This window comes from Copadichromis virginalis, linkage group LG18 (genome assembly GCF_057382275.1).
Source record: "Copadichromis virginalis isolate Kocher_CV1m ecotype Utaka linkage group LG18, C_Virginalis_male_GT1.1, whole genome shotgun sequence".
Taxonomy (NCBI): domain Eukaryota; kingdom Metazoa; phylum Chordata; class Actinopteri; order Cichliformes; family Cichlidae; genus Copadichromis; species Copadichromis virginalis.
The window spans coordinates 13,211,288-13,238,676 of NC_140635.1; the positions used below are offsets into that span (position 1 = coordinate 13,211,288).

Here is a 27,389-nt window from a genome sequence, read left to right on the forward strand (position 1 = left end):
GGCATGCTCTGCTGTTCCCCCTTAGAGAGCTTGCCCTGCTAGTTGTCAGCAGCACAGTGTAATGGAGAGCGCTAGTTGTTTTTCAACCAGTAGTAGTAGACAAGAGGTGCATTCCTGTAGAAGTTCCACCCTTTTTTTTTTTTTTCTGTACTTTGATTCTGTCACTCAGTAACAGTAAGCATATACACCCAGCGCTATGGAGACATTATAGGGCAAAGAGGCACAGAGACATATGCACAAATTCACATGAACTACATAACATGGGCCTATAGTTGTACAAGCATGTACACACGCCAGTACCCACTGAAGGTCAGCTCCATGAGACCAATCTTATCTGTGTTTTTCTGTGCTCTGTGTCCTTGTCTTTTTTACACCTCCTGTTGCCATGTACCATCACTACCTCTCAGTGTTGGAGCCAGTGTTATCTGCAGACAGTCTTGAGGAAAAAATCAGGGCCAAAAGTGCGTCCTTGGTGGTGCGACTGTTAGGCAGAAGTCGCAAAAGATACATTTGTGCTGCATTTTAAAGCTAGCCATTTTGTGGTTTACTTACTCTGTGCAAGAGCTGCTTTTTATAATCCCCTGGGTGACCTCATGTATATATTAGTGTATATGTGTATGTTTGTATATATTGCTGCTACGTGCTTCCTGCAGATTTATTTTAAGTTATGATATGAACCATGTATGTAATGTAAATACCACAGCGCACTATCTGGGGGTGAATTAGCTCACAGACTAATGGCAGTAACCAAGCCTCACTAAATTGTGAACTGGACTGGGAATTCTAAACTAACAGGTGTTACCCAGCTGTGCTTATGGGCACGATGACATAGTGCTAGTCTTAAGAGCCCATCAGCAGCAGCAGCACACTGACTTTCACAGCTCAGTGTTTACGACACAGGTCAGCATTTTTTCACTGGCATGCAGCCACAGTTCTGTCCATCAACTATTCCACTGAATGGGAAAATAAACCACATCTGTTTGGAGTGCTTTTTAAGGATTTTTAAATTTTTGTGGAGAAATTATATGTTTACATACGGCTATACATTATTTTAGACTGCAGTGTTTCAACAAATATGTCTTATTTTTGTAATGCTGTGGTCATTCATTTGCTTGGTACTCTGCTGGATCTATACCAAGAAACTTACCTCGAAGCAGAACCCTCTTAAAATGTTTTGGGAGACTTGTTAGATGGTGCAGACAGATATATTGATAAAGCCCAGGGCCAGTGTGATTCATCCCATCCTGCAGCAGCCAGTGCAGCATCCCATCAGATGAATGAAGGTACCACAGAGAAGCTGAGTTAAGATAGTTTGATTCATTGGCTCTTCACCTGCAAATAATCCTGGAGTTGCACAACAGATTTTATCCATGCATTTAAAATAAAGCCAGAAAAAAAAAAGCTATCTTAAAAAATAAATAAATCAAATTTACCCTAAAATGTATTAACTGAGGCTTGCAGACTGGCCTAAATCAAGGAGAGGCTGGCTCCTTCAGATTGAAGAGGTTGTCAACCCCTTTTTTTCAGCCTAATGAAATGAGCGGGGGATGGGTGGTTGTCACAATGTTATAAATTCTCTTGGTAGGGGTGCTTCCAACTCAATCCGAGCTCTTTGAAGGGGGTGGGGGGTGGGGCCAAAGATAAGTCCTAAAACAGCCTGAGCCTCAAAACCTCACTCGAGGCAACAGTTTTAATCTTGCATCTGGGCGGGGGGGTTCTTACTGCTCAGGTTCCATCTGTGTTTTGAGTTTTACATTACATTAAAATGAGATTACATTTGAAACAGTTCATGCTGTGCAGCTGACACAATACAGTAGCAAACATGACTGTAGCTTACAATTAATTTTCTCTCCCACACTGCTGTTGGGACCACCGACCAATGATCTTTACTCCTGCCTTTTACTTAAGTGTGATTTGTTCAACAGTTTCATCCCAGATTCATTTGACATTTGATGTGGCACAAGCTGTTTACACCCACAGATATACTTTTTCTCCTCTCCCCGGGGATGTGTGGGTGTAATAATTATTTTCCAGAAGGTTCTCTCAAACTCTCAAGAGAGTCTAAGAAAATACGAGGCTTCCAAAACATCCAGATTGTTCTGTTCTCCTTTTTGCAGATAGTTGTGATGTAGATTTCAGTAAGTTTCTATCCACGGTGCATGCATGATATCCCCATTTGTCTTTCAGTTCCGTTTTTTTTTTTTTTTTTTTTTTCCCCCAAGCCCATGCAGCTGAAATATATTTATATTTTAGTCCCTTCAAATTGAATCACTTTTTAATCAGATGACCCACATCCAATTTGTTATAAGCTAGAAAGAATGTTAAAGATAAAACAATTCTTTCTCTTGCAGAAATGTCTGTTGTGTTCTCAGATCTGCAGCCTCCAGTAAAATCAGACTGTCTTCCATTGTTAACAACAAAGAGAAATGTAGAGCACGTTGCAGTTTGCCATTTCCTCCAGTAAAGTTTAAGCCTGGAACAGATTCAACATTCTTACTCTTGGTAAAAAGCTTTATTTGTCCTTTATAGAATCTCATTGTGATTGTCTTTTGTTATGTTAGTTTATTAAAGTTACTATACTGGCACTTTCCAGAATGAAACTAGCCCACAGCAGTCCAATTCTTAAAACTTAGTTCCACTTACATTAAAATCTAAGTAATATGAATCCTTTAAATATTATTGCAAAATGATGGCCTGTCTTTAAAATCTTATCCTTTCTTTGAATTCATTGAGTCATTGAACAGCATTTCCACTATATATATATAAATAAATAAAAATAAATAAATAAAAAAACCCCCCCAAAAAAAACCCACATCATTATGTGGAGGGTGAAACATTGTTGAAGCGCTGTTCAATGAGTCAAGTTACAGTCCACACAGTATCATTGGGATAAATGAGCAAACCTCTCCCCAAGGTCCGGAGGCTCTGTGAGCTATTAAGGCACGGGCGTCTCGCATGGCGAAGCTCAGAGAGAGAGGGAATGTTTTTGGGGAAGAGAATGGTTGTGCTGACATCCTCTCTCGGTGCAATCCCTTGTCCTTGTAGGACAGAAGAGAAAACAGCACCAGAGGCTGACTTGGCTGTTCCTCTGAGCTCCGTCATAAATCCGACTGAACATTTCTGAACATCTGTTGTGGATGATTAGCTCCATGGCTAGCAGAGTTTGACCAGGGGGAGTGAGAACCAGTGTGTTTGCGAGTCGTGTATGTGTGTACTCGATGCCTTGCAGTTTTAAGAATGAGGGTTTTGCATATTTATCCCCCCTGATGCATCTTCTCCTTTTTTTTCAATATATAGAGAGAAGGAAAAAATATTCTTGTAACTGTTACGTTATCCACAAAACACATTGGCGGGCATGTATTATCACAGTCCCTGGGGAATACTTGTTTAAGTCTCAAGGTCAAACTTAGTTAACCAGTTAAGTTTCACTAATAATGGCAGGGCAGATGCTTGAGTTTCATTTCAAAGCAAGAGTGAGGGCTCATTAGCCTGTGTGAGCTTACACTGGGACAGTCTTTTCCCTGGAAGGTGATCAATAGATAAAAGCCAGATACAGTCTCTAAGCAGCGGGAGTGCATCACAATCACATATACTCCTTCCCTTCTACGTGCAGGTAAACCACAAGATGATCATTGGTCAGAGTTCAAAAAGGTAAAGCCTCCTCCCTTTTCATACTGAAATTTGACACCATGACATCACACGGTGGGTTTGGCTTCTCCCAGGCAGTCCCCGACTGCCCTTCAGTGTGTGAACAAGCTGTGACTCTGAAGGATCTCTTCCCAAGCTACTCTGCGATATAGCCACAGCTGGAAACTTATTACTGGAGAGCAAAAAGACAGTTCTTCTGGTTTAATGAAATGCTGTGAATGGAATAACTAAGCAGGAACTGGAGACGACTTTCTCTCACACAGGGTATCTCTCACTTTCAGGAATAATCTTTTCCGATACTGCTGGATTTTCTTTTGTAGGATTTGGAAACTTGCTTTCTGGAATAAGTGCCTCGCAATAAAGAGGAATAAAAAGTATTTCTTTAAAATATTTCTTTATTTAAGTGGACCTACCTTAGATACATGGGTAAGTTCGAATTTTTTGCCACATAATCAGCCTGACATGAAAAAAACAGTTTTTTAGTTCCTAAAACAAGTAAAGAGGCACAGGTGCATTTTTTTTGAAAGTGGGTGAACTGTGTAAGATGGTGTGAATTTCATTTGCCTGTGTATCCCTCTCCCAGTACCCTGGTTTTTGTTTTGGGATCTAACTTCTTGCAACTTGCTTGGTATAATAAAAGTAACAATATAAGTTGATGTGTTACACTTCAGTGGTCAGGTATTTTCTTACTACTCTTTTGTCTCCCTTACTTTTGTCCTTGCTCACTCTTGCTTGTGAAGCCAAAACAATAGTTTAACCTCGTGTTGGCTTAGCTCTATTGGCTGGCTCTCTGGCAAATTGCCTTGTCTGGTGCAAGCCCTCCCCTACGTATTCAGAGGACTTTGAAAAGAAGGGCCATAGAATGTCCCTTAGCTACCGCTGCTAAGGTTAGACACCCTGCAGCTCTACTGCATTAGGCCTACGCTGAGGCTAAACAACCTGCTTTTTCAGTTGTCTATATCTCCCTGGGCAATCTCGAGGGTAAAATTTCAGGAACAAGAATTTCAGTTAGAAGTTGGCTACGAAAGGCTTTGAAATCCCAGATAATTGCAGAGGAGAACTTCTGAAAGTCACAAAATGTGATTTGTGGAAAATGGTTGAGTCTTGGTTGCCACAAAGCATATGCTGTAATGGGTGTTTCTTTGTGTGTCTTCAAATTTTGCTTTTCCTATAATTGTGAAGTACACCGTTATGAGTAAATCTGCAGGACTCTTTTTGATCCCGTTTAACCAGCTCTAAATGTTCCCTTCAGATGCAGTTGTGTGATAAATCTTTCAACTGAGAAAGTTTTTGACCGAGTTTTTTAATCTTGGCCACAGAAAATGTGGCAGTTGTTACTCAGTAACTCTGGAGCACAAAAGGAGGGTTGATGTCAGTGGGAAAATCTTTTACTTTGACCTTTTCCATCAAAGCTGTCTTAAGCTTTCAAAAAACACAGCCAAGACAGCATGTTTGTTTCATTTTGTTTGGCCTTTGAAAGGGCCAGACGTCCCCATAAGTCTGCTCTGCTGTAATGGGAACTTTGTGCTATTTGTACCAAAAATCGGTTGTTGTTTTTTTTTCTTTTTTGTTCAGTGTGGAATCTACCTCTGTTAGTGCTGATCTCAAGTGGTTCCCTTAGACTTACTTGAAAAAAAAAAAAGATGGTTCAGTTTGGTTCAAAATGTCCACTCAGCAGCTCTGTAGTGTCACAAAAATGACAAACTGTCAACTGTGGTCATTTGTTGAAACAGAGCGACCCTTGTCCACCTCTTGGGTGATCTGTAAGTCGATGTCCTTCACCTCCGCCGGGCAGGCCGTCCTCTTTTGCGACTGTGCCTCAGCCCCCTCATCAGCACTAACGTTCCAGAGAAACATTAGGTGATGTCCTGAGGAAATAACTGCAGCCATTTGTGTACCACTGCTCTTTTATTAAATTCCCAGACCAAACATGGCCTATATAATATGCTTTGCTCAAAAGGGTGTCTTGGTTGAAGTCTTTCCTTCTGAATAAATTACCCTGTGAGGAACAGTCAGTCACTCAATCTCTCTCCCTAACGGATTCCTCAAAAGTAATTATGGGCTGAGCATATGGATTTTTCCATAGAACTTGATTTCTCATCATTGGTGGATTGGGTGATGTGTAATGACTTGTTAACGCATGACAGATTTGCTTAATCACTCTCATGCCTGTTGGGACAAGAAAGAAGTTGCTTACAATCACAGATCAATCTCTGTGAAGGCGGCTGTGTCAGTGGAGCAAGACATTTGCCGCGACACATACTGTAAATAGAAAACACAGAAGGGTTTGTTGGGTTGTTCAAGTTCAAAGCTTTGATGCTGATGCTTAAACAAATTCTTTGGTCTCAGACTTTAAAATCTTGGCAGAGGCGAGGGGGGTGTTCATTCGTTGGGTGTCAGCAATTGTTGCCCGACGCTGACAAGGTCATAGGTAGTTGTTTTATGTTGACGAGGCCCAATTCTCAATACTAAATAAACATGTTTACACAGTTAACATGTTTATGAGTGTGACAGATACATCCCGCATAACGTGCGATGTCAATCAGCGTCCACTGCCTGTGTGATGTGCTAGCTGTGCTGATAGTCACTTTGTGCTTTTATTTGTGACACTTCCTTCTTGCAGACAGCGACTTATTCGTTGTGACAGGTGCTGAGGAGAAGGTTTCGAAAAAAAGGCCCTTCTTTACCACTAAAATCACCAGTGTTTTGACAAGAATGCTTTTCTCAGCTGCCCCAAGCAGAGAGCTCATTTGATCGAAGTAGGTCTTTGCGTATCCTTTGACATCCGCGCACACGTTGAGGTTTTGACACGAGATCATATCCGAGACAGGTTTATTTTAGGGATGGCATTGTTATTTTTGTTGTAAGTAAGTAAGCGATGAATGGAAATAGTCCTGTTTAAAACAAACAAACAAACAAACAAACAAACAAACAAACAAACAAACAAACACTACATCCGTTAAAGAGTAGTTTTCGGTCATTGTTAAAAGTGAACTGAAGCGAATCTGGGCGCTCGGAGCGTAGATTACATTCTTGTCTTTCCTCCCCTTCATTCCTTTTCCGCGCTCCTGTTTACATTATATATTTTATTCTGCATTTTAAATGTATCTTTTATGGCCTGTTACAGCTTACCATCAGAGGTCTGTTTTGTGCTCATAGCCTTGCACCTTTCATTTAAACCTTGGCTTTTTGCATTACAGCCATGGGTTTCTCAACGGGAACACAAATCCGCTTTGTCAGAGAGGACATTTTCCCCCTTGCACAAAACTCATTTCAATTCCACATCATCCCATTACGCCTCCACATTGATTGAAACAGCCTCCATTTCCAGGGGTAGCTGCATTTTTCTGTAGTCTGCATGTATGACAAGGCCAAAGCTCACGCTTGTATATGTGCACTATGCGACGGCGCAGGTCCGAAACGTCCAGTGACCATGGCAAATAGAAATTCTGTAATGCATTAAACTATTTTCTGAAAGTGGAGAAAGCTAGAGATCACTGTTGTCTCTGTTGCATGATTGTATTCATGCACTAAACTGTTATGTCACTCAGTTATTCCATGGCACACTGATACTGATCTTATTGCTGAGGTAGTGTCTTTCACTGGAGTAAAACAAGGTCAGATGTCTTCCTCTTGGACGACCATTAAAGGGAAATGAACTTTGCAGCTTTACCTTCCTCTTCATTATGGCGGGATAACTGTGATGCTTAACTGCACAAACAAAAAAAAATGTAGGCTTAATTTATTCTGTGCTTGGTTCAGGAAGTATAATCATGTGGCTGATTTATCCCTGGGCCTCCACCAGCACCTTTGTTTGCTCAGCCTCCCAATTTCTTCTAATGCCTTGCTGTGCTTAAACCCGACATTCTGCTTCATTACTTTATCAGCCCTCCTGTCACTTCTTTTATCAGCCCACGCGTGTCACTTCTAATGAAATAACGAGTCTTCACACTCTTGGCTACTCATACACGGATTTGGACATGCTTGCGTTGGAGAGCACAGAATGTGTGTTTTGTGGTGGGATGCGTTCAAGATCAAACATTTAGTTTTTGTTCATCTTGTGGCTCAATCCTCAAACACAGGTAATAACTCTTCCTCCTGCAGAACTCTTGGGTCCCAGGCTTGTTTTGGGAAGATGGATGGAGATTCATTTGGCTTCATTATAACGCCTGACTTATTTATAGCCTGCCTGCGCAGCGCCTCTTGGCCCACTGTGGCCCGGTAAGGATGCTGGAGGCTGCGGCATTGATGAAACATTCCTGTGTCCAGGGGGTATTCTCTGAGGAGAGCACTGCTTGTTTAAGGGAGGGTGATAATACAAGAACCATGGGCAATGCCACTGAAATCTTAATTCCACCAGCCCTGCCTAGCTACAGCATTCCTACTTAAAAGCTTTTCCTCTAGACTTGCGCTGTGGGGTGTTGGGCTTGGTTGTGATGCCACAAAGCCCAACATCATGAAAGCATGCGATGTGGTCTTGTCTTGTTCTGTGAAGGTAGTTTCCATAACAAACAACTGAAGGGAAAGCTTGCTTAAAAATATTGAACCCCTAAAACACACTTGTATATTCCGCCTATGCACAATTTGGAGTTCCACAGCACCAATCCCAAAACCTTTATCTGGATCTCCCCCTTTAGCCTTAGAGATTACTGCTTCACAACCCTGGAGCAGGGATGCTGTCTGCCTGGTAATTTGATGGCTAATCCCCTGCCTCCTCCCTACAAATCTCTTCCCTGATAAAGGGGTTGCCTCTACATTAGTAAACATGGGAGACTTGGCCGCTTTGGCTGACTGTTAGACAAGAGGACTGGTTGAGGAAGGGGGAAGTATATGGATAACCAGTGAGGAAAGCCCCTTTGCATTTTGTGCGATGAAATTAAATTCAAATATATGCCAAGTTGACTGTTTATACCAGAGAAAGGACTTTAAACTTGCTGTTAGAGCGATCTGTTTCTTGCATGAGGTAAATAATGCATAACACATTTTGTACTTGTTGGTCAAAGTCTTATAAAAATGATCCCTCTGGTTCAGTATCTCTTGAGCTTTGTGGTTTTAATGGTTTGACGGGGAGCTGTGAAAATGTTGTGCTTTATAGAGCGATTCCATAAAAGTCATTGTTAATGCACATTCATTAGCTTTTTGACCCGAATATGTTATTCCAATGCTACTGCCACGACTAGACACGATGGCTCACTTAAAAGGAATTCGCTTTCTCAGATCTTACTTCACAGTATTACGGTGGCCTGTATGGACTCGGTACGTGACCGAGCATTACTGATTGCAGACTCAAGTGTTTCATTTGGTTTTAGCCTACATCCCCTGCATCATTTCTGGTTCCCGGCTCACTGTTTATCTCCTGTGATGGTGCATCAACAAAACGCTAAGCCTGGGAATCAAAGCTGACGCCTTCAGCCTAAACATGCTCAGCCAAGTTTAACAGGACTTGGCAAGATAGCATTTAACCAGTCTACGGGATGACCTCATCATGGCGACTGCAACATTGGCTGTGATGGCTTTTCATTTGCTGACCTGACAGAAGCACTTTAGGCGTCAGGGTGGATCTGTTGAGATGACTGACAGGACCTGTCCCTGCACGTCTTCTTGTACGCGGAACGTCCTGGTGTTCGGTTTAATCGTTGTCACAGAGTGAGATGACATGTCAGCAGAAATTTGGTGAGATCTCTGTTTTGAGCACTTTGCAAACAGTCTGAAATCACATCTAAACAGAGTGACTTCAGTAAAGGTCCCACATTGCATGTCTTTTTTGTTTTTTACGAACCCAAGATGTCTTTGAGCAGCATGTATGTGTATTAGTGACTATAAAGATTGGTTAGACCGTGAGTGAGGTTTACTTGGTTTTTTAGCTTTTTTTGTGTTTTTTCGTCTATAAATGGCAATAAATCTGTGGCATGTTATGTTCTACTTCACTTTTCTTCCTGTTCTTTGTGCTGCTGTAACATGTGAAACCACAAATGAAAGTCTGTCTATGTCAACTTTAGAACAGTTTACTGCATTGGATGTATTTGTAAGTTTGCACTGAATCTCTGAAGAAGCCCTTGTCTAATTATTATTTTATGAAGTGGATTCTTACCGAACAATTTGATTAGTCATTAAAATCGTCTGACTCATAGTCAGCCTGGATTTTCTCTAACTGGATGCGTCGATGAGGTCTGTAATCACACTGTGTGTACTGTGTGTGTGTTTTGTGTCAACGTCTTGTTAGTGAAGCTACAGAACAGTGACTCTACACTGGCGGTAATTGATAGTCTACGGGCTGTCTCAGCTGCAGGTAAATCCTATCTGTGTGGAAGGGGGTGGGGCAGAGGAGAGAGTATAAATAAGTCTTCCAAGGACTAAGGATTTCAGTATAACTAGAGGCAAAGGGTGATGGTTGAAGAAGTGTTTAATATGGTAGAGGTTTTCCTTTGCAGACACTTAAAATTCTTTCCAGGATAGCACAGGCTTGAATTTACATTTCAGCTTTATTTCCCCGTGTTTCACAATATGTAATACCCCATGTTGTCTTTCTTTTGCATTTATTCCTTAAACTAGTGCATAAACACAAAGTGCATGTGCTTAAGTGTGGCTTTTTCCTCCTTTGAAACGCTTCCATCAGACTGGCAGTGAAAATGATTTTTGTGCTTTACCCAGAGAGATGGACCGTAGAGAGAAAGCAAGATAGAGCAAGAAGGGGCCGAGGGCCAGAGAGATTGGTCCCAGAGAGAGATTCATAGGTAGTAATGAGGACGTTGGTGAAGTGCAGGTCGTCGTGTTGTGGCTCTGGCCTGTCAGTATAATGGACCTTACTAGTCAGCTGGCGATCGATTGTACTGCTCACGACCTCGGCCGCCTGTTGTTCTTCACTCTTCCTGTCCGTCAACCTGCCACCCAGAGATGGAGGACGAAGCAGAATCTTTTCCCAGACGACAGATGCCGTGTCCAGATACTTTCTCATTACCTGAAAGGTGGCCTGAGGAGAGGAAGGCAGGTCTACCTCCAAACTTCCATCTAACACAATCTGAGCAGATAGCCAAGTACTATTTTAATTAATTATTACTATTGTAATTCATTTATTTTTTGCCTGTGGCTAGTAAGCACCAATCAGAATTCAGTTGGTTTGGGACTACAACTAATCATCTACTTTTATTATTATTATTATTATTATTTTTAATAACAAAAAATTCGGCTAAAAAAAAAGCCCAGCAAAGAACCTGAGGCATTGTTCTAATCTTATGAGCTAAATCAAGTTAATTTGTTGTTTCTTGTTAAAGCACGTACAGCATTTAACTGATGTTTATATTTGATATTAATAACTTTCTGGTATTATAAAATTTGGTTTTGTCTACCCTGACACTTGTCGATATCTCATGTTCATATCATGTAGAAGAATATGTTAGATTAGAAACTTATTGGCAGACATGCCGAGTTAGTTTAGAGCCTACATCTTCCTAATTGATAGCTCTAGAGCATAGTTACTTCCTGCTAGCATTATCCTCATTTGATGAACATTGTCCAAGCTGAGAGTCCCTGCTTCTCTTGCCCTTTATCGAATGGCCTCTGTCTATTCCACACTCATCTCTTTTACATTTTAAATCCTCCGGCCTCTGGAGAGCGATGGGGATATATGGTTCCATCTGCTCCAGCAGACTGGCTCATGGCTGAGACAGAGAGAAAGAGACAGAGAAGAAGGCATGGTCAGGGAGAGAGAGGAGGAAGCAGGGGGATGGAGAAACGGAGACTGACAGAAAGACAGAACAGCTTATTAGAATCTGCCTCTTTTCACTCGTTAGACAGTAGCTGAGAGGATAGCCGCCTGGAATCCAAGGCAGGACACAAGTTGGACCAGGACCTTGAGGGATTTTGTTTTTTCCACATTTGCAATTGCAGCTAACCCAAGTTAAATCTGCCCAGTCTTAACTGTTTCAGGTTGGCCATGAGTCTTAGCTTTCCTTTGTGTAACACCTGGAGTTTTTGTTTCAGGGTAGAGCTCAGAATAGCATTCGTTTGTGTTCTTGTTTGTGCACCTGGTATAAATGCCTGATTGTATACAAGGTGCTTTTCCCACTATGCCTCGAGTTAGTCTAACCATTCTTTGTGTCAACACAGGGTTTGTTCTTCTGTACCTCAGACCGCAGTGGATTGTTTTCCCTTTTACTCCTACATGCCCTAATGTAGGGATAGATAATAAGTTATGTCAATGCACAGTTTCATCTGTGAGTTTTACCTTTGAGAACACAAAAGCCCATTCAGTAGGCTATTGTATAAAAAAGGACATTCTGTGTCATAAAATAAATACAGTCTACAGCTGCGCACCCTCACGTCTGTGTTTAGCGGTTGATTTTCAAAGGTGTTATTGTGGCTGACTTAGCAGTTCCTTCGAGGTAGATCTGCATAAACAGATGTAGTGAGATAAGGAGCTGCTTGCAAGATCGCAACAAGATAAACATTCACTCCTTCATTTATGAATGACCACTTTTTCTTAATAGTCATCGGTAGAAGTCTGGTGAATATGTGCAATCAAAAGTTAGGGTGTGCAATATAGATATACCTCTCAATAAAAAAAACTGTGTAATTAAGTTCTAGACACATCAAAGAATTTTATTAATTTTATGAAAAATTGCAAATCCAATAGTCTCTGAAGTCCTGCATTATTTTCTTTTATAGGATACACTAAAGTAAGGGAAGAAGCTTCGTAAATTATCTGCCAGTCTCATTATATACATCCTCATACACCCCAACCTTACTAAGCATTGTGGCAAACAATAACCAGTTGCTGTGCTGTCATCGAACACTAAGGCCACAGCTTCTTTCTCATGTCGGCCTCTGGAGGGTCCATGCCAGCCAAAGAACTTCACTCCCAGCGCTTTACAGTTACTAATCTGGGCTGACACCAAGCTGATTTACAATACCCCCTACCCCAAACAGTAACTGACTAGAGGTAATTGATTTAGAACAGTGCAGACACCCGCTGAATAGTATGAAATCCTCATACACTATACAAAGCTTGCTCCCATATTCCCACCTTAGTGCCAAATGTAAAAAAAGAAAAAATATATGCATTTAAAACTAAACTTCTTACAATATTTCCCTTTTGGAAAATTTCTGCTGTTTCTGGACACTGCAGTCTGTCCACATTATATCCATGGATGAGCTGAACCTGAACAACTGCCTCTTGTTTGGCCAGTTATTGATCTATGGAGCTCTATATTTACCAGTCTTTGGGTGCACATGCCTTCACTCTGTTTGTCTTTTGCTGACGGAGACGAGGCTTTCTGCCCAGGAGGTGGGGGATTGAAGTCCTCTGCGTGGTGCGAAGGGGTGGAGGAGTGGGGGGTCCATGCCTTCTGTGCTGCCTGCCTAGTCATTTTATGGCACCATCTGTCCACAAGCTAACTGTCAAGTAGTGACGTCTTAGCTCATCTTTCTTGCCCGACAGTGCGAATTTTCTTTTGATATATATGTGCACATCTGCTGTTGAGAATGTGTCTCAGTTTATATTGCTAATTTAATGTTTGGCTATTTGCACAGAAGCAATTAATTATTCACTAATTCATTTCTAGACATCACTAAAATAAATACTAAACAAAAAGAAATCTTAAAACCTATTTAAATCTCTCAGCTAGGGCAAGGCTGTGGGCTTTATACACTATTAGAGACCCTGAAGTAAATAGAAAGCTTTGCTTTTACCATGCTCAGTTTTTAGGCCCCCACTTTGAGCAATTCTAGCTTGGCCTAAATAACATTAAGATTTTATGTTCAGTTGAAGTTGGAAGCTTATTCCCTTGGCCAATTACATTTAAACTCAATATTTAACATTGGTTGACATTTAATCCATGCCTTGGGTTATTTAAAATCTTGACTTTATTCTAAGAATATGATATGTCAGATAAATAGCTTTAGAATTATTTATGTCACCTTTTATTTAATAAATTGCATTCCTCGGGTGTCAGAAGTTAACATACATCCTATGCTTATTTGGTAGCATTGTCTTTAAATTATTTAACATGGGTCAAATGATTTGATTATTCTGCAACAAGCTTTTCACAAATAACTCTGGAATTTTGCCTCATTCCTCCTAACATAGCTGATATAGACGAGCGAGGTTTGTAGGCCTCTTTTTTGCACACACTTTTGAAGCGTTATCCACAAATCTATGTTGGACTTCAGCACCTCTACTTTCTAAGAGAAAGAAGAGGCAGCCTGGCCCCATGGATGTTATACTTGCATGCTGTTTGTACACATGAACTTTGTGCCTTTTTAGTTTGATTATTTTTTTCCTTTTTTTTGGTCTTGTGTATTTAATTTTGTCAGAAGCTTTGGAACACATAACTTTTGTTAACGTTTTAGTTTTTCCAATACTTTTTCTAAACTTCTAACCATCCAAAGTTGTGCACCAGATTCAGTCAATTTAATGTAGGGGTTAGTACATTTGCCTAACATGTGAAAGAGCTCCAGTTCAAAACTGGGAAAAAGCACAGATCCATGGAACTGTTTGCTTCAAGCGTAAAATCTGTGCCAAATCAGAACATGCCGATTCATCCGCTGCGACGAGCCCTTGCGAATAAGGGAGCATCTGAAGGAAGCTTAAAACTGAGAAAAATCTGGCTGAAATTGTTGGAAAAACCTTCTGCTTATAGTAGTTTTCTCCAAAAACTGTAGCTTACTATGAGAGAATCTCTAAAATTCACATTGAATTTTCCATACAAGGCTTGTAGAGTTAAGAAACGGCCTTTAGATGACAGAGTGACACATTTTTTTTGTAATTCACCTTCTTACTTGAATGTTGGACTGTAGTTTTTAAAGTGAGCTGGTTTAAATGGGTGCTAAGGAAGGAAAAACTTGCTATTTAATGCACTTGATTGGTTCATGTAGATGCAGCATTTCTTTTATTTGATGAATGTATGTTTTACATTGAGCCTGCCTTTTGATTTATTGCAGACCCCTTTGGCCAGCAAGCACTTTGTTGTGTAAGCTATTTTCTCTTTGCTGTGCTGCTCCACAACGCCAATAATCCTTGTTCAATAAATTCAAATGGAAGTGACACTTTGGTATGTCTTCTCTACTATGTGTAGTACATATCATTGTAATTCATTCCCAGATTGATTTGCAGTTGAAAAGATTGGTAGCCCAACAGAGCCGATTGTAAATCCACACTCGGAAATTTATGGAAGTGTCTGAATTTTTGTTAAATGTTCATATAATCAGGCCAAATTGCAGATGATAGTGTATCATATGGGAAAAGCCAATATGCAGTGGTGTTTGTATTCTGCTGAGAGGCAAGTTGCCGCTTGCGTTAGACAATAACAGTAGCGTGATGCATCACGTCTGCCCCTCATGCGTCACAAATGACGCCAAAACGCATCATGGAGACTGTGCGTAAATGTCGACTTAAAATTTACACATCTCCTATATTGCCTCATTATTAAATGGTGGTAAATAAACTTCTAGACAGAAAGATACCTTGATTTATTACACATGCTTTCATTGTAGGTCAGCACAATCAGTGCGCCATCGTTTCTATTGCTCAACTTAAGTGCACAAGTCTGTTGTAGGTGTCTTTTAGTCTTGTAATCTTGAGCTCTGCAATAATGTGTTAACAATTAACTTTGTGGTATCAGCTTGTAAACAGAATGGCTGTAAAATTCGATAGGTCACAGGACATTACCCTTTGTTAGGGGGAATTTCAGTGCAGTCTTGTTGCAGCTCTGTAAAAAGGACGTGCACCATCAAGTCTGTAGACACAGCAAGGCTTTTCGAGTCAGAGGGAAAACCTAATTTGGTTACTTTGCACTTTCATTTTACAATATGGTGCTCACCATCTTGAGTAATTCTCACAGGTGTTGTGATATTGTGTTCACTGCTGAGGTTTAAAGAAAAAAAAAGGGAGTGTGAGCCTTCTAGGGCATGGAAAACTAATCAACGGCCAAAACACCGCTGTTGAAATTCAGCTTGTAACTGTGTTTATGGAGCCTTTGCAGGTTACGCCAACACAAACCTCTTTGGTCTGGGTTTATCAGCCCCAGAGACGGCCGTGATTAGCTCCCCACGCTGCTAGCCATATATCTCAGCTGTCCCACCTCCCAGCGTTCAGGATGACCCATTAAATAGAGACGGAGAAATGGAGAACATGAGTAGGAGGGTTAGAGACATTGGAGAGCAGAAATGCTACCTGTAGTTAGCGTAATAGTAGTGTTTACTCAGGCTGCGGGCTCTCTCTGTGTGCAGCTGCATTGTCTGTCTGCCAACTGACATTTCTGTATGGGTGGCCACACCCTTGCCACACACATTCACAGGGACTAATAACCTAAATGACAAGCAACTGACGTGGACGACAAACAAGGCGACCGGGATAGGTGTCTGTTAAGTGTCTATATTCCCCTTCCTTTTGAGCTCACTCAAAGCTCTTTTGTCCTCTACAGTTTACTATTTTAGATATTACCCTGCCATTGTTTCTTTGTTAATTACATCACTAAACCGCTTACTCTTCTGCCTATTGCATCGTATGTAGCTCCACAGACACTTAAGGCTCAAAAAGCTTCCATAAGAAGTAAGTCACTGTATGCCCTGTTGAATGGGAGCATTATATTTAGGCTCATTTCTGCTTCATCAGTTCAATAACTGATTCTTCTCTTTCATGTTCCCTTTGTGTTTCACCAAACTGCCATTCCTGCAGAATCACTTCCCTATAGGATGCGTGGTCTTGGCACTTTGACAAATTGGAGAGAACCACAGTCGCACCATAAATTGTTTCACGTAGCTGCGGGCCTCCGAATCATTACTTACATCTCAAACTATGTGGAGTAAATTTTAAAAAAAAGAAAGAAAGAAAAAGTCTGGGTTTGTTGAGAATTTCTGCACTTTAACAGCAGTTTGCTAGTCTAGGAAATTTGAGACTGGAATTTATTAATCCTGGCCTCCCCTTAGTTTATTAAAGTGTGTGTGTGTGTGTGTGTGTGTGTGTGTGTGTGTGTGTGTGTGTGTTACAAGTGATAATGAGGTGGAGGACACAAACAAATCTATGGCTTTGCCGCATTTATTATTTCCCTGTATCTGGACACCTTGTCATGGGTGGTTTGCTATATGTATATAAGTAGGAAATGTCAAACCAAATATTGTTAGCTAGAAAATTAATCTTGACAGATGTAAAATATGCAGAACTTCGATGCATGTTTTCACATTGTAATTCATGAAGAATCAGCTTTGTTTGTGCACTTCATTTTCAAACTGGATTAATTGTTGTTGTCTGCAGACAGCAGACTAATTATTGTGAACATTAATTATCGTCTCTCAGCTGAAATGATCTGGACGATCAGTTAAGCAGTAAATATGCACTGGTTACTTTGTCACTCTTTCGCGCACACAAATCAGGCTTTGGGGTGAAATCATTAGCGAGACAGAAGGATTCATATACAGTTGCACGGGGGCAGACAGCCACCCCTAAACGTTTCTACTGTTTTTCTCGCGCTCTCCCACGTCCTCGCAAACAATGCCCCCTTGTGTGCCGAGCCACTTGCTCAGATTTCGAATCACACTGCACCCTTTCCACTTTGGTGCCCTGTCCTCCTCTCGTTTGCACTGCTGCCAGAACACAAATGGACACAGTGGCAAGTGTTGTCCCGTAGTATTCGTGTGCAGCAGGGAGGGACCAGGCTACACTGGGATAAATAAGTAGGTAAATAAATAAAGAATAAACCTCGCTCTAGGAATTTGTCTTATTGAAGATGAAAAGCATCTGCCTCTCTCTGGCATCTGCTGTGAAAGATATCCCTCCACCGCTAAGGGTTTGGAGCACGGCAAGTAGCCAGCTCTATCAGCCTCGCTCTTTCTCTACCCACCAACGTGAACCAGCGCAGCACTGGTGTACACAGAAACGAACGTCAAAACAAATTTGTCGGCCAACAAACTTTTTTCTTTTTTTCTTTTTGCAAAGCTAACTTGAGGTATTAGCTTGAAATAAAAACGGGTTCTAAATGTCTTTAATACCAGTTACAGAGTGGTGGTGTGATCCAGTTCTTTGGCACCCCGAGCCGAGTGTTTGTGTATCTTTTTCTTCCCCACACTGCAACAGCTTTAACACAGCGACAATAAACCGCTTTCTCATTACCAGTTAAGGTGAAAGGCGCAGAGGGAGGCTTCTTTTTTAAATTATTTTGCCACAGGGGTTTTAAATGATTTCCGCTGCACTTGTGGGTATTCTCCAAAACTCTGCGTGCAGGGAGGAGTATAATACAGTTTGATACGATCACAGCTTGAACTTTCACTGACGATAGATGATGTCGACTGTACACGGTGTTTGGAAATTCCTTAGACGCCAAGTTTGTTAAGAATAAAAAAAAAAAGATTGGCTTTGCAGACATAAAAGCCTAGAGGAACATTCCTTTAAGGGACAAACGGTGATAAAGAGCTAGCTGTCAGTGATGGCTGTCTGCTACTGTGGCCAGGTGAGGCATGAGCAGGGACTCGCGTGCATTCCTTCACATAGTTTTAACTCGGTCGTGCCTGCTTTTTTGTTTGCCCAGTGACATGTCAAAGGAGGTGAAAGCAGATCTCAGATAAAGAAAAATAACTTTATCTAATAGCTATTGTATAGACTGTTTTCAGCTGCCTTGTTTAACAAAGAGGGCGGTCGAAGAGTTGCCCGTTGTGTGCATTTTTTTATTTATTTTTTTATGTTTCTACCCGCATTGAAACAGCCACATGAGTAATGGGCTGCTCAACACCTCCACAGGATTAGAGCCCACAGCATTAAGAGTTTTTTTTCCTCCACGAGATACTGGAGGCATTGTGTTCCTGATGCTCTAACGTATTTAGCTAAACTGAATAGACTGGAGCTGACTGGCCACCCAGCAAGCCTCAGGATATTCCACTTTGTGAGCGCTTTGTCTTTTAACACATATCAGCAAACGGCACTGTGTAGCCACCGCAGTGAACTGAGCAGTGAGACTGAACAAGACCGACTTAGATTTTGGGGTTTTCTGTTCAGTTCTTCTTGTAGAAGCTTTGTACAGAATCATCACCAGGCTGCTCTCTTTAAGACAAAAGTAGATTTAGTCAAACTTTCAGAACTTTTCTCATTTAAATTCAGTTTTTTTAAGTCCTCTGGAGATTCTGCTTTAATTCCATCAAAAGAGAGATATCTATCTATACCATATTGTGCTCTCTTTTACAGCATTATGATTACTCATCGCAGATGGCCATGGGCAAGGGAGTAGGGATAAGAAATTTAGTTAGCTCATTAATGGAGATACGCAGTTACTTTGTTTATAATAGCATTAGGCATCGAAACTGGAGGCTGTAACAAACTTAAGGTCATATATCTAAATTCTTAATCAGCTGGCTTAGTAATCTTCCTTCACTAAATCTAATTCCTGAAAAGACAAAGCATCGGTTCTTGTGCCATTCCATTTGAGGGACAGCGTTTGATTTTTCTGTTTCCACTTAACACAAAGGAGAAATGCTCTCTGTCTCGTTTAATTGTTGTTCATTTGTGGCACACCTGCTGCAGGCTTGTTGGTCAGCCATGTCCCCCTTGGGGTGTGTTATATGTTAAGTGTTTATGTATGCATACATGTCACTCTGAGATCACTGCACTTTGTGTGATTCGAACCCATCTGGTCACCGTTTCAATTTCCTAATGGGGGAACATTAAGGTGGTCTTTGGGGAGTTGTGTTTAGTTGGTCCACTGGGGTTTTAACTGATCCCCTTTGTAAGAGGTGCGCTGAGAGGCTTAAGCTCGCCTCCACCCCCCCTTTGTTCTTTTTATTTTTTCCCAATAATTTCTCTGTAAAACTGTGCAGCATTTGTTCCCCCCGACTCCTTTGCTGATGTACTTTTTGTGTTACATTCACTTTGCTTACTTCCCCCTGCCCCGAGCAGGATTTGTTGTGGGTACTAGATGCCTTGTTGATCGCGAGCAAAGATCTCCAGCAACGTTTGCTGTTGTTTTCTTACAAGTATACAAAGATTCTGTGTCTTTGGTTCTGCTTTGCGACTTGCTTTTGATATTTCTGCATTACTGTGTTATTATGCTCATTCAAATATATGCAAATATAGCGTGAGTTTGAATACTAATGGTTCTGTACCCCTGTTCTGCATGTGTTTGCTCTCCCAGGTGTTAGTCTTTGATCCTGTCAGAGTGGGACGCGTCTAGCAGGGGACTGAGGAGGGAGCAGTGCCAACTTTGAACATGGTGCCTAATATTCACCTGGCAGGGCCCCTTCTCCCCAGAGGGGCGTTGCTGTTCCTGCTTTTACTCAGCTGCATAGTCTTCTCTTCTCTAGCAGACAGTAAGTATGCTCATGTACCTGTGAAGTTCTGCCCTGGCTTTCCCACCGTCTAATAACACATTAAGCTTCATTTAGAGGCGTTCTCTTGATTTAAAAGGACTGCCGTAGCTATAAGTGGAATTTAACACGTGACAAAGGTGCACTTTAACTGAATACATCAGGAGAGCAAGCTCTCACGCTGTGCAGAGCAGAGCTTTGTTTAAAATAGAATATAGATTCCATTTACATTTCATGCCTTCAGTGGATTCCAGCAAACAGAAATAGCTGCTTGTCTAATGCGTGTCCCCAAGTATAAAGAGCTTTAACATCTCAACTAAAAATAAGCACACAATGCAGGCAGCGGAGATCCATCGGCCTCTGTGCCCGGTTGTCAATCCGAGTGACAGTTTTGGCTCAGAGAAAGCGCTCCAAGAGATATGTCACCTCAGCTGTACCTTTGGGTCTCGGGCGCAGCCAAGAAGCACTGCCCTGCCAAAGACGGGGTCAGGGACGAAATTAATTCAACACATGACCTCACCTACAGTGGGTCACTACATAGGGTCACTGTAATTCAATTATACCCCAACCCCTCCTGTTCCCCCACCCGAATGCAGCCACTGCCCTGTCCTTTCAAACATGTTTCGAATAGGATTTGTTTTTCTGTACCCTTTGTCTTTTCCCGCTCGGCTCTGTGCTATCATCCTTGTCTCTTGTGGCGTGTCTACTCTTGACCAGCATCGCTCTGAACTTGACCTTGCAGAAAAGTTTTACAGGCCTTTTGTTTTTCTTGGGGTCTGGCAAGTCTGTCTCTGCTCTGCTTCTAGTTTGATTGGATGGAATTGAATCTTGAGTGAAGCTGTAGTGCTCAACTTAGATACTAATTGTGGATGATCCAAAATAAAACTACTGTATCCTTCTACAAAATAAAAAAAATCATTAACAATTGATCCAAATTTTAAAAAAGTATGAGTTGCTGGAAGTTATAAAGAAAATTCATATTTGGTCTTTGAATACCTGGCAGAGTGCTCTTCTATAAAAAGGGAGAAAGACGTGCAATGTCAGACGTCTATTTGCGTGCGTGCACCTTGTTAACTGTGATATTATGTTGTATACTTGTGCTGTTTATGCCACAAGTAAAAGCATGTGCTTTTTAGAGATCATCAAGTTAAAAAATGCAACGTCATGGGCATAGAAGAAATTAAGATGGTATATAAATGTGCTGATTCTTTCACGCACCAGTCTGGATGGTTCTACGGGCCGGAGATATACACAGCTAACCAGAATAGTGTTTAATCTGTTCAAACAGAGCATTAATGTTTAACCTAAATCTTGATTATTTTTGTTTTGTTTTGTTTTTTACCCCACCCCTGTCTCTGTCTTAGTTTTATTTAGTGTGAAACATTTAATTTAAAGTACAAATATAGTCTGATGTGACGAGCTGGCACATGTGCATATATTCATAGACAAATAAGGGACACATCATAAAGTAACTCACAGAAAAGCCTGACTGTGGTCTGGGGTTAAATACGCATGTAGGTTAGTGTAAGCACATATGGGAAAAAGGCCCAGACTACTATTATCCAGACTGTAAAGCAAACAGACATAGAATTAAAATAAGACACTGGGGGGTGAGAGGGGGTGTAAAAATAACACCTCCCACTAATGGCAGGTTTGTGTGCATTTCTGTGCCTATAATTTGTATGTAACTCAGTTATGTGAGCCTGATGTTTTGGGTTTGGATTTCCTGTATTACAGAGCAGACACCAGACAGATATTATGGGCGGAGTACCTGGCAAGTTTCTGATTACATGGATTCAGTCTGATGCTCTTGTCTCCCCCTTGAACAAGTTAGGCGGGCAGAGAAACCACACGTAGCAAACATGTGTCAGCAGTGTCAGAACACACCCTTGGATAGAAACCATACATTAGTCTTTATCTATATAAATATATATATATATATAGTTTATTATCTGATACATTTCAAAATTTGTTTCCATACTATTTGTTTGGCATGACACTTAAAGATGGCACAATTCGTCATGATTTAGCAGCACGGGTACAGGAAACTCTCCACGAGCCCTATCAGTGTTATAGCCTTCTGACATCATTCATCTTACAGCATCATTGAATAGGCGTACAATACAGAGTGATTACTCTGAGTGCTGATCACAGACGTCCCATCGATCCCCAGGGAGCTCTGCCTAATCAACTAGCTCTCTATACAGCCTCCTTCTACACAATAGGCCTCTGGCCCACAAGGTCAGCCTCAAAGTCACATACCCAGCACTTAAATGTAATGGTTATCTTTTTGTAGCGCTGTCATTGTGAGTTATTTCATTGGCTTTAATAAGCTTTTGATGTATGTGTCTCCTCTCGCTCTTCTCATGTTATAATTTTGGGTTGCTTTTCATGTGAGGTGCGGCAAGACTGCTGAGTCTTCTTTTGTGTCCGGGCCTTTTCTTGTCACTCTACTTCAGCTGTATCATAATTAACAAGTTTAAAATAACTTTTCTCTGTCCCACAATGCATCTTTGAGATTCTTATTTATGATCCTTGCACTGCAAATAGAGTAATTACAGATTACCAGTGCTTTTAACTATTGTTTCATTGTTACTGAACAATGGCTCAACCATAAATAACAGGTATCCCATGTGCAATCTATGCTATATATTTAAACAGTAGTTTTTTGTTCTTTTTGGCTTTAAACAAAGGCTTTCCCTTTAACAAGGCGCAGAATTTTTTATTATTCTTTAAAACAGCCTTTAAATCCATGCAATGTGCTCAGGAAACCTATGAAACACTCTTCACAGAGTGATTTCTAAATTTGCTACAATGGACTGATGCCAAAGTGGTTTGGAGATGGGTGACCAGATGGGGGGCTGGGGGGGCAAAAATTGGATTGTGTTTTTAAGTATCCATATGGTCACCCAGTTCAGAAACTGACAGGGATAGAAATTGATTCTTTTTTTAATTAAAAGTAACCATATCCACCTTGGAGAGCCACTTGGAGAGTAATGCAGTTAGCGCACAGCTGGGGTCCACACACATCATACAGGCAGGCACAATGAGAGAGGAGGCAAACAATACAAAATGTACTCTGAGGAAGCAGCTGCGAAAAGCATCATAGGGTAAGAGGACAACATGTATAAGATGAAGTGCCCGAGGAACAAATCTTAGAGGTTGGAGAGAATTATCGGAAGTTGTTTTCATAAGCCAGCGCAGCAATGTCAGAATAGAGGGAGGAAAGGGGCATCAGAGGTTAATGATGTGAGATTAATAGTTTAATTAGGGAGCTCAACAGCAGAGCCACGGGCAGTCACCCAAACCTTATGTTGTGTCCTGGTTTCAGAATTGCCACAGGACGACAGGCGTTTCCTAGTGTCTAGTGTCCTTCCAGAGAAGGGCACATGAGAAAAAGACATTGCAGTTCTCTGATCATCGTCATATTCTTATTGCCAAAAGAAACATTAGTTCCCTTAATGTACCACAGTAGTTCTTACAGGCCTTTTACGTGTTAAATTGAAATTCATGGTAGCTGGCTCTAAATTAGACACAATTAGACAACTTAGAGGCGCACACCTACGTATTGTTTGCTTTCAGAGTGTCCTGCGCTTACAGGCATTTATCTCAACCCTAATGGCCTGAATATATGTCAAGTGGGATATATTTTGTTTGCAAATGATCACCTAAGACTATAAATCATAAGGGGGGCACCAGAGAACATGCACGCCCGTTTAAAACCACATGTTGTTGTGTTTTATGTTCCTCCTGTAACATAATTTAATTTCCCCCTCAATTTTGATTAGTGGAGAGTTGAATTACTTAAGACCTCCAGGCCATGTGGGTGTGAAGACGGAAACAATGGTTGGGGCTCTTGTGGTCTCAGAGGGAAGGCTAATCTAGGGGAGGCAAATTAATGAGGTTAGTTGGGTCGCAAGGGGGTGTGCGGTGATGGATGATGAGCTCACCCCAAAATGGAATCTCTGAAGAAGCTAGGAGCCATCTCAGCAGCTGAGCCCCAAACACACCGTCTCCCGGGATCGCTTAACACACTTAACATCTTCTGCACACTATTCTATTAATGTCAGGCTCCGAGCCATGGATAGACTTTAACTAGCAGCATTAACAAAGCCCCCCAACAGTCAATGAGTTGCACGTTGTGCTGGTAGAAACTTTGGATTTCAATATGCTTTATTATATATTCACAGTGGTTTCAGAATGTCCTTCTCCAGCTTCATATTTTGTTTTACAGAGTATCCCCAGGTTACCACCCACACATGCCTTCAAATGCAACAGTGAGTTATCCTTCTTGGTTTCAAAAAGAGGGGAAAGACACTTAAGTGACAGTGCAAATGAGAACATTTCAGCAAGCGAACTAAACAAACATGTGAGTTGATGTTGCCCCAGGGTTATGCAGATGAGCTTTGGAGTTTGACACCTTACTGTAGCATGTTTTTTCTAGTAGGTGGGATAGTGGCACCGAGATGGAAAACGTACTCGCTGAAGATGGGGACCATTTTTTTTGAATTTCACATTTACATCATTCACATTATGTGATAGACTTTGTGCCAGTTATATTCAGAAAATAATGTAATGAGTCTCCCACCAGCAAGCAATTATGAGTGTTAGCTCTGAGGAAGGGAAACTGTAAAATACATATTATGGTTTGCCCTCATTTCATAATGATAATTCAAAAAAAAAGGGAAAACAGCATCTGCAACAAAAATAGTTTTATCTTCAGAGAGCGCAACAAAGAAATCATAGTGGAGTTTCTGCCTTTATCTAATCTCTGTGAAATCTTTACCTTAAGGACTCATGTGGGTTGAAAGAAGTTGCAGGTAGTGAATCATCTTTGACTAGATCTAGGTTAGGCGCCAGTTTAAATGCCACAGGTAATAAAACACCTCAGACTCCCAATCGTGTGATATCAGGAACACCCACATTCTCACCATCAAAAAGTACACAATGAAACATTTATCCTTCCATATTTTTTAAACAGTTCCTATAAATGCCCACTCGAAGCAGAAGTCACCACAGCACATGGTTGTTGGTTTTTTTTTTTTTCTTCAAATGTCATAATTTGACTGACAGTCAAGAAGAGATGCACAGGGTTGAGAGATACCTCCCTCGTTCCTAATCGGCCCGAGAAGATGAAAGCTATTACATTAATGTTGCTTACACTGGGAAGAAAGGAATGAAGGATAATTGCACTTAGAGTTCTTTTTCTTCTCCACTGCCTTGAATAATTCAGGGAAAGCTGGAAGGCCTGATAGAAAGCCTGTCTTCGTGGTCCAGGGGGGCCCTGAAAGTTTGATGTTTTTCTTTTCTCTTGTCTCTGCTATAGGTTTTGACATTTTGTCTTAAGTACAGTATCTCGGTCGTGATGAATCGCATTACTCTTGAGATTTCACTTACGTTCTGATAACACATATAAAGCTCCATCAATCTTCAGCCACTATGCTACCATTCTAAGAAAGTAAGTTCCTTTGGTGTCTGTGTTATCATAAGGGACTGCAGCGTGAACTGACTATTAATGAGCTGGAGATGATAGTGCACCATCCACAAAAGCGTTTCTTGGGTCGGAAACCAAGTAAGGTGACAATACTAGACAGTGAACTTACAGGCAAAAATAAATTGGTTACAGTTTTGAGATTACGGCGGTGGCTGTAGTTAGTAGCAAATGATCTGCTAATCAGATGGTTGGTGGTTCGATCCTTGGCCGCTCCAGTCTGCATGAACCACAAGTTGATCTCTGATTTATTTCTTCAGACTGCGACCGTTAGATACGTGGGTGAGGCATGTTGTATAAATCATGTAAAGTAGAACATAGGAAGAACCGGTCCATATAATATATTATGTTTGTTTCTTTGTTTGGTAGGAAAAAAGGTCAAAGCTTTTATTGGTTTCTGCTCCTTAAATTTGAAGATTTCATGCTTTTCTGTGTTTTGCATGAAATATCATGTAGTAATAGTAGTTAAAACTATGTATTTGGGTTTTGCACTGTTCACCATATTAACTGCAGCATTTGGTTGTGGGACTAGAATAGGCATTTTGACATTTTCTAATGATAAAAAAGAAGAAATAATGCAGATTAATTGATGAAAAATATGAGCTGCAGCCGTAATTTACACTGCATGAAATTAAATAGCTGTTGAACTGCTGCACTGTTTGCACAGAGACGGTTGCACTTCTGTCTCCTTATATCGATGTTTAAGGCTTTTAAAAGCCCCGATAGTAAAGCTTCGTCATACTTCCACTCCTATGGCTCTTCCCCGATAATTGTAAAATGTGCTATGTACAACACAATGCTTGGCATTCAGCTGTAAAAACCATAGTGCAGATAGCACACATGATGTTTATTGGTTTAAACAAACAGCCTGAAGTGCAGTTGACTTTATCGGGGTAAATAACTTGCAGGGGAGGCAGCTTTATATGGCATTAATTGCAAACAAGTTGGCTGCTAATGGGCTGAAAAGGCCTTAATGGAAGTGTTCCATTAAAACAACCAGTGCTGATGCCATCAGACAAATTTACACTAAGTGTTGCCTCATGAAAATGATAACTTGCTAATCCATTATTAATAAGAATTAATGGTTTTCACTGTGCCATGTGCGTATCGATCCCTGATACTCTACACTACTGAGTAGCTCTCATTGGGCACTCTGGCAAGCTTGGGAATAGACTAATTGTTAGCCACACAAGTGCCATTTACGCAACTCTCCCCGCTGTCTCTGCTTTTATTACCAGCATTGCTCTGAGGCCCCCGACTAGGAAAAAGGCAAACTGAATGGCTGCTTAGGAAAGTATGATGCATACAAAAGGTGTTAGCCAGAGTCAACAAAAGAAAATATCACTAGTAAATGAATGAAGGTTGTAACAGTCTTTCAGTTTTATAAGCTCAAGCATGAGACACAAAGCACAGCTCATTGCTTTTACTGTGCATACTGACTGATATGTCACTGAGATTATTTCTGAGCCAGGACAAACCCAGATCTGTTGCCCTCCTGCAGTTCAGAAACCCCAATACCTTTTATCTGTCTAATGACCTCAGACCTCACAAATGCTGCTGCAGGCTTTGGGTTAAATGAGAGAAGCTTTTTAATCCCCCCTCCATACATAGCCTTTAGGCTCCTTTGGTGTTTTCTAAAAGCAGGATCTATAGAGATTTGTCAATACCCCGCGCCCGAGGTCATATTTAAATTTCACATTAGTAGTGCAGAAAAATGCACCTTACACTCAATCACCACACTAATCATAAATGCTAAATATTGTTACTTGTTTAAGCTGGCACTTTATATGACGTTTTTGAACAAAAAGGCCTAGCATTTGTTTCCCTAATAACCCTTCAATTTGTTTGATAATGAGGTTAATGCCTTTCTGTATTTGTGGGGGTACACCAGAAACACCTATTAGTCCAAAACTGAGTGTTTTTCACTTGCATGTATTGTTTTGAGCTTTGATTAATTCATTTATTC

The 27,389-nt window shown here is 41.0% G+C and overlaps 1 protein-coding gene across 11 annotated transcripts in view; it reads left to right on the top strand.

The window, feature by feature from the left end:
* The window catches only part of LOC146687412 (receptor-type tyrosine-protein phosphatase F), a 158,067-nt gene that overhangs the window by 38,113 nt on the left and 92,565 nt on the right, over window positions 1–27,389 (top strand). For all 11 annotated transcript variants that reach the window (XM_085438509.1, XM_085438510.1, XM_085438511.1 and 8 more), the window contains exon 2: window positions 19,761–19,935. In XM_085438509.1, the coding sequence (XP_085294635.1) occupies window positions 19,836–19,935 (100 nt within the window). In that variant the 5' untranslated portion in view covers window positions 19,761–19,835. The remainder of the gene's footprint in view (window positions 1–19,760; window positions 19,936–27,389) is intronic.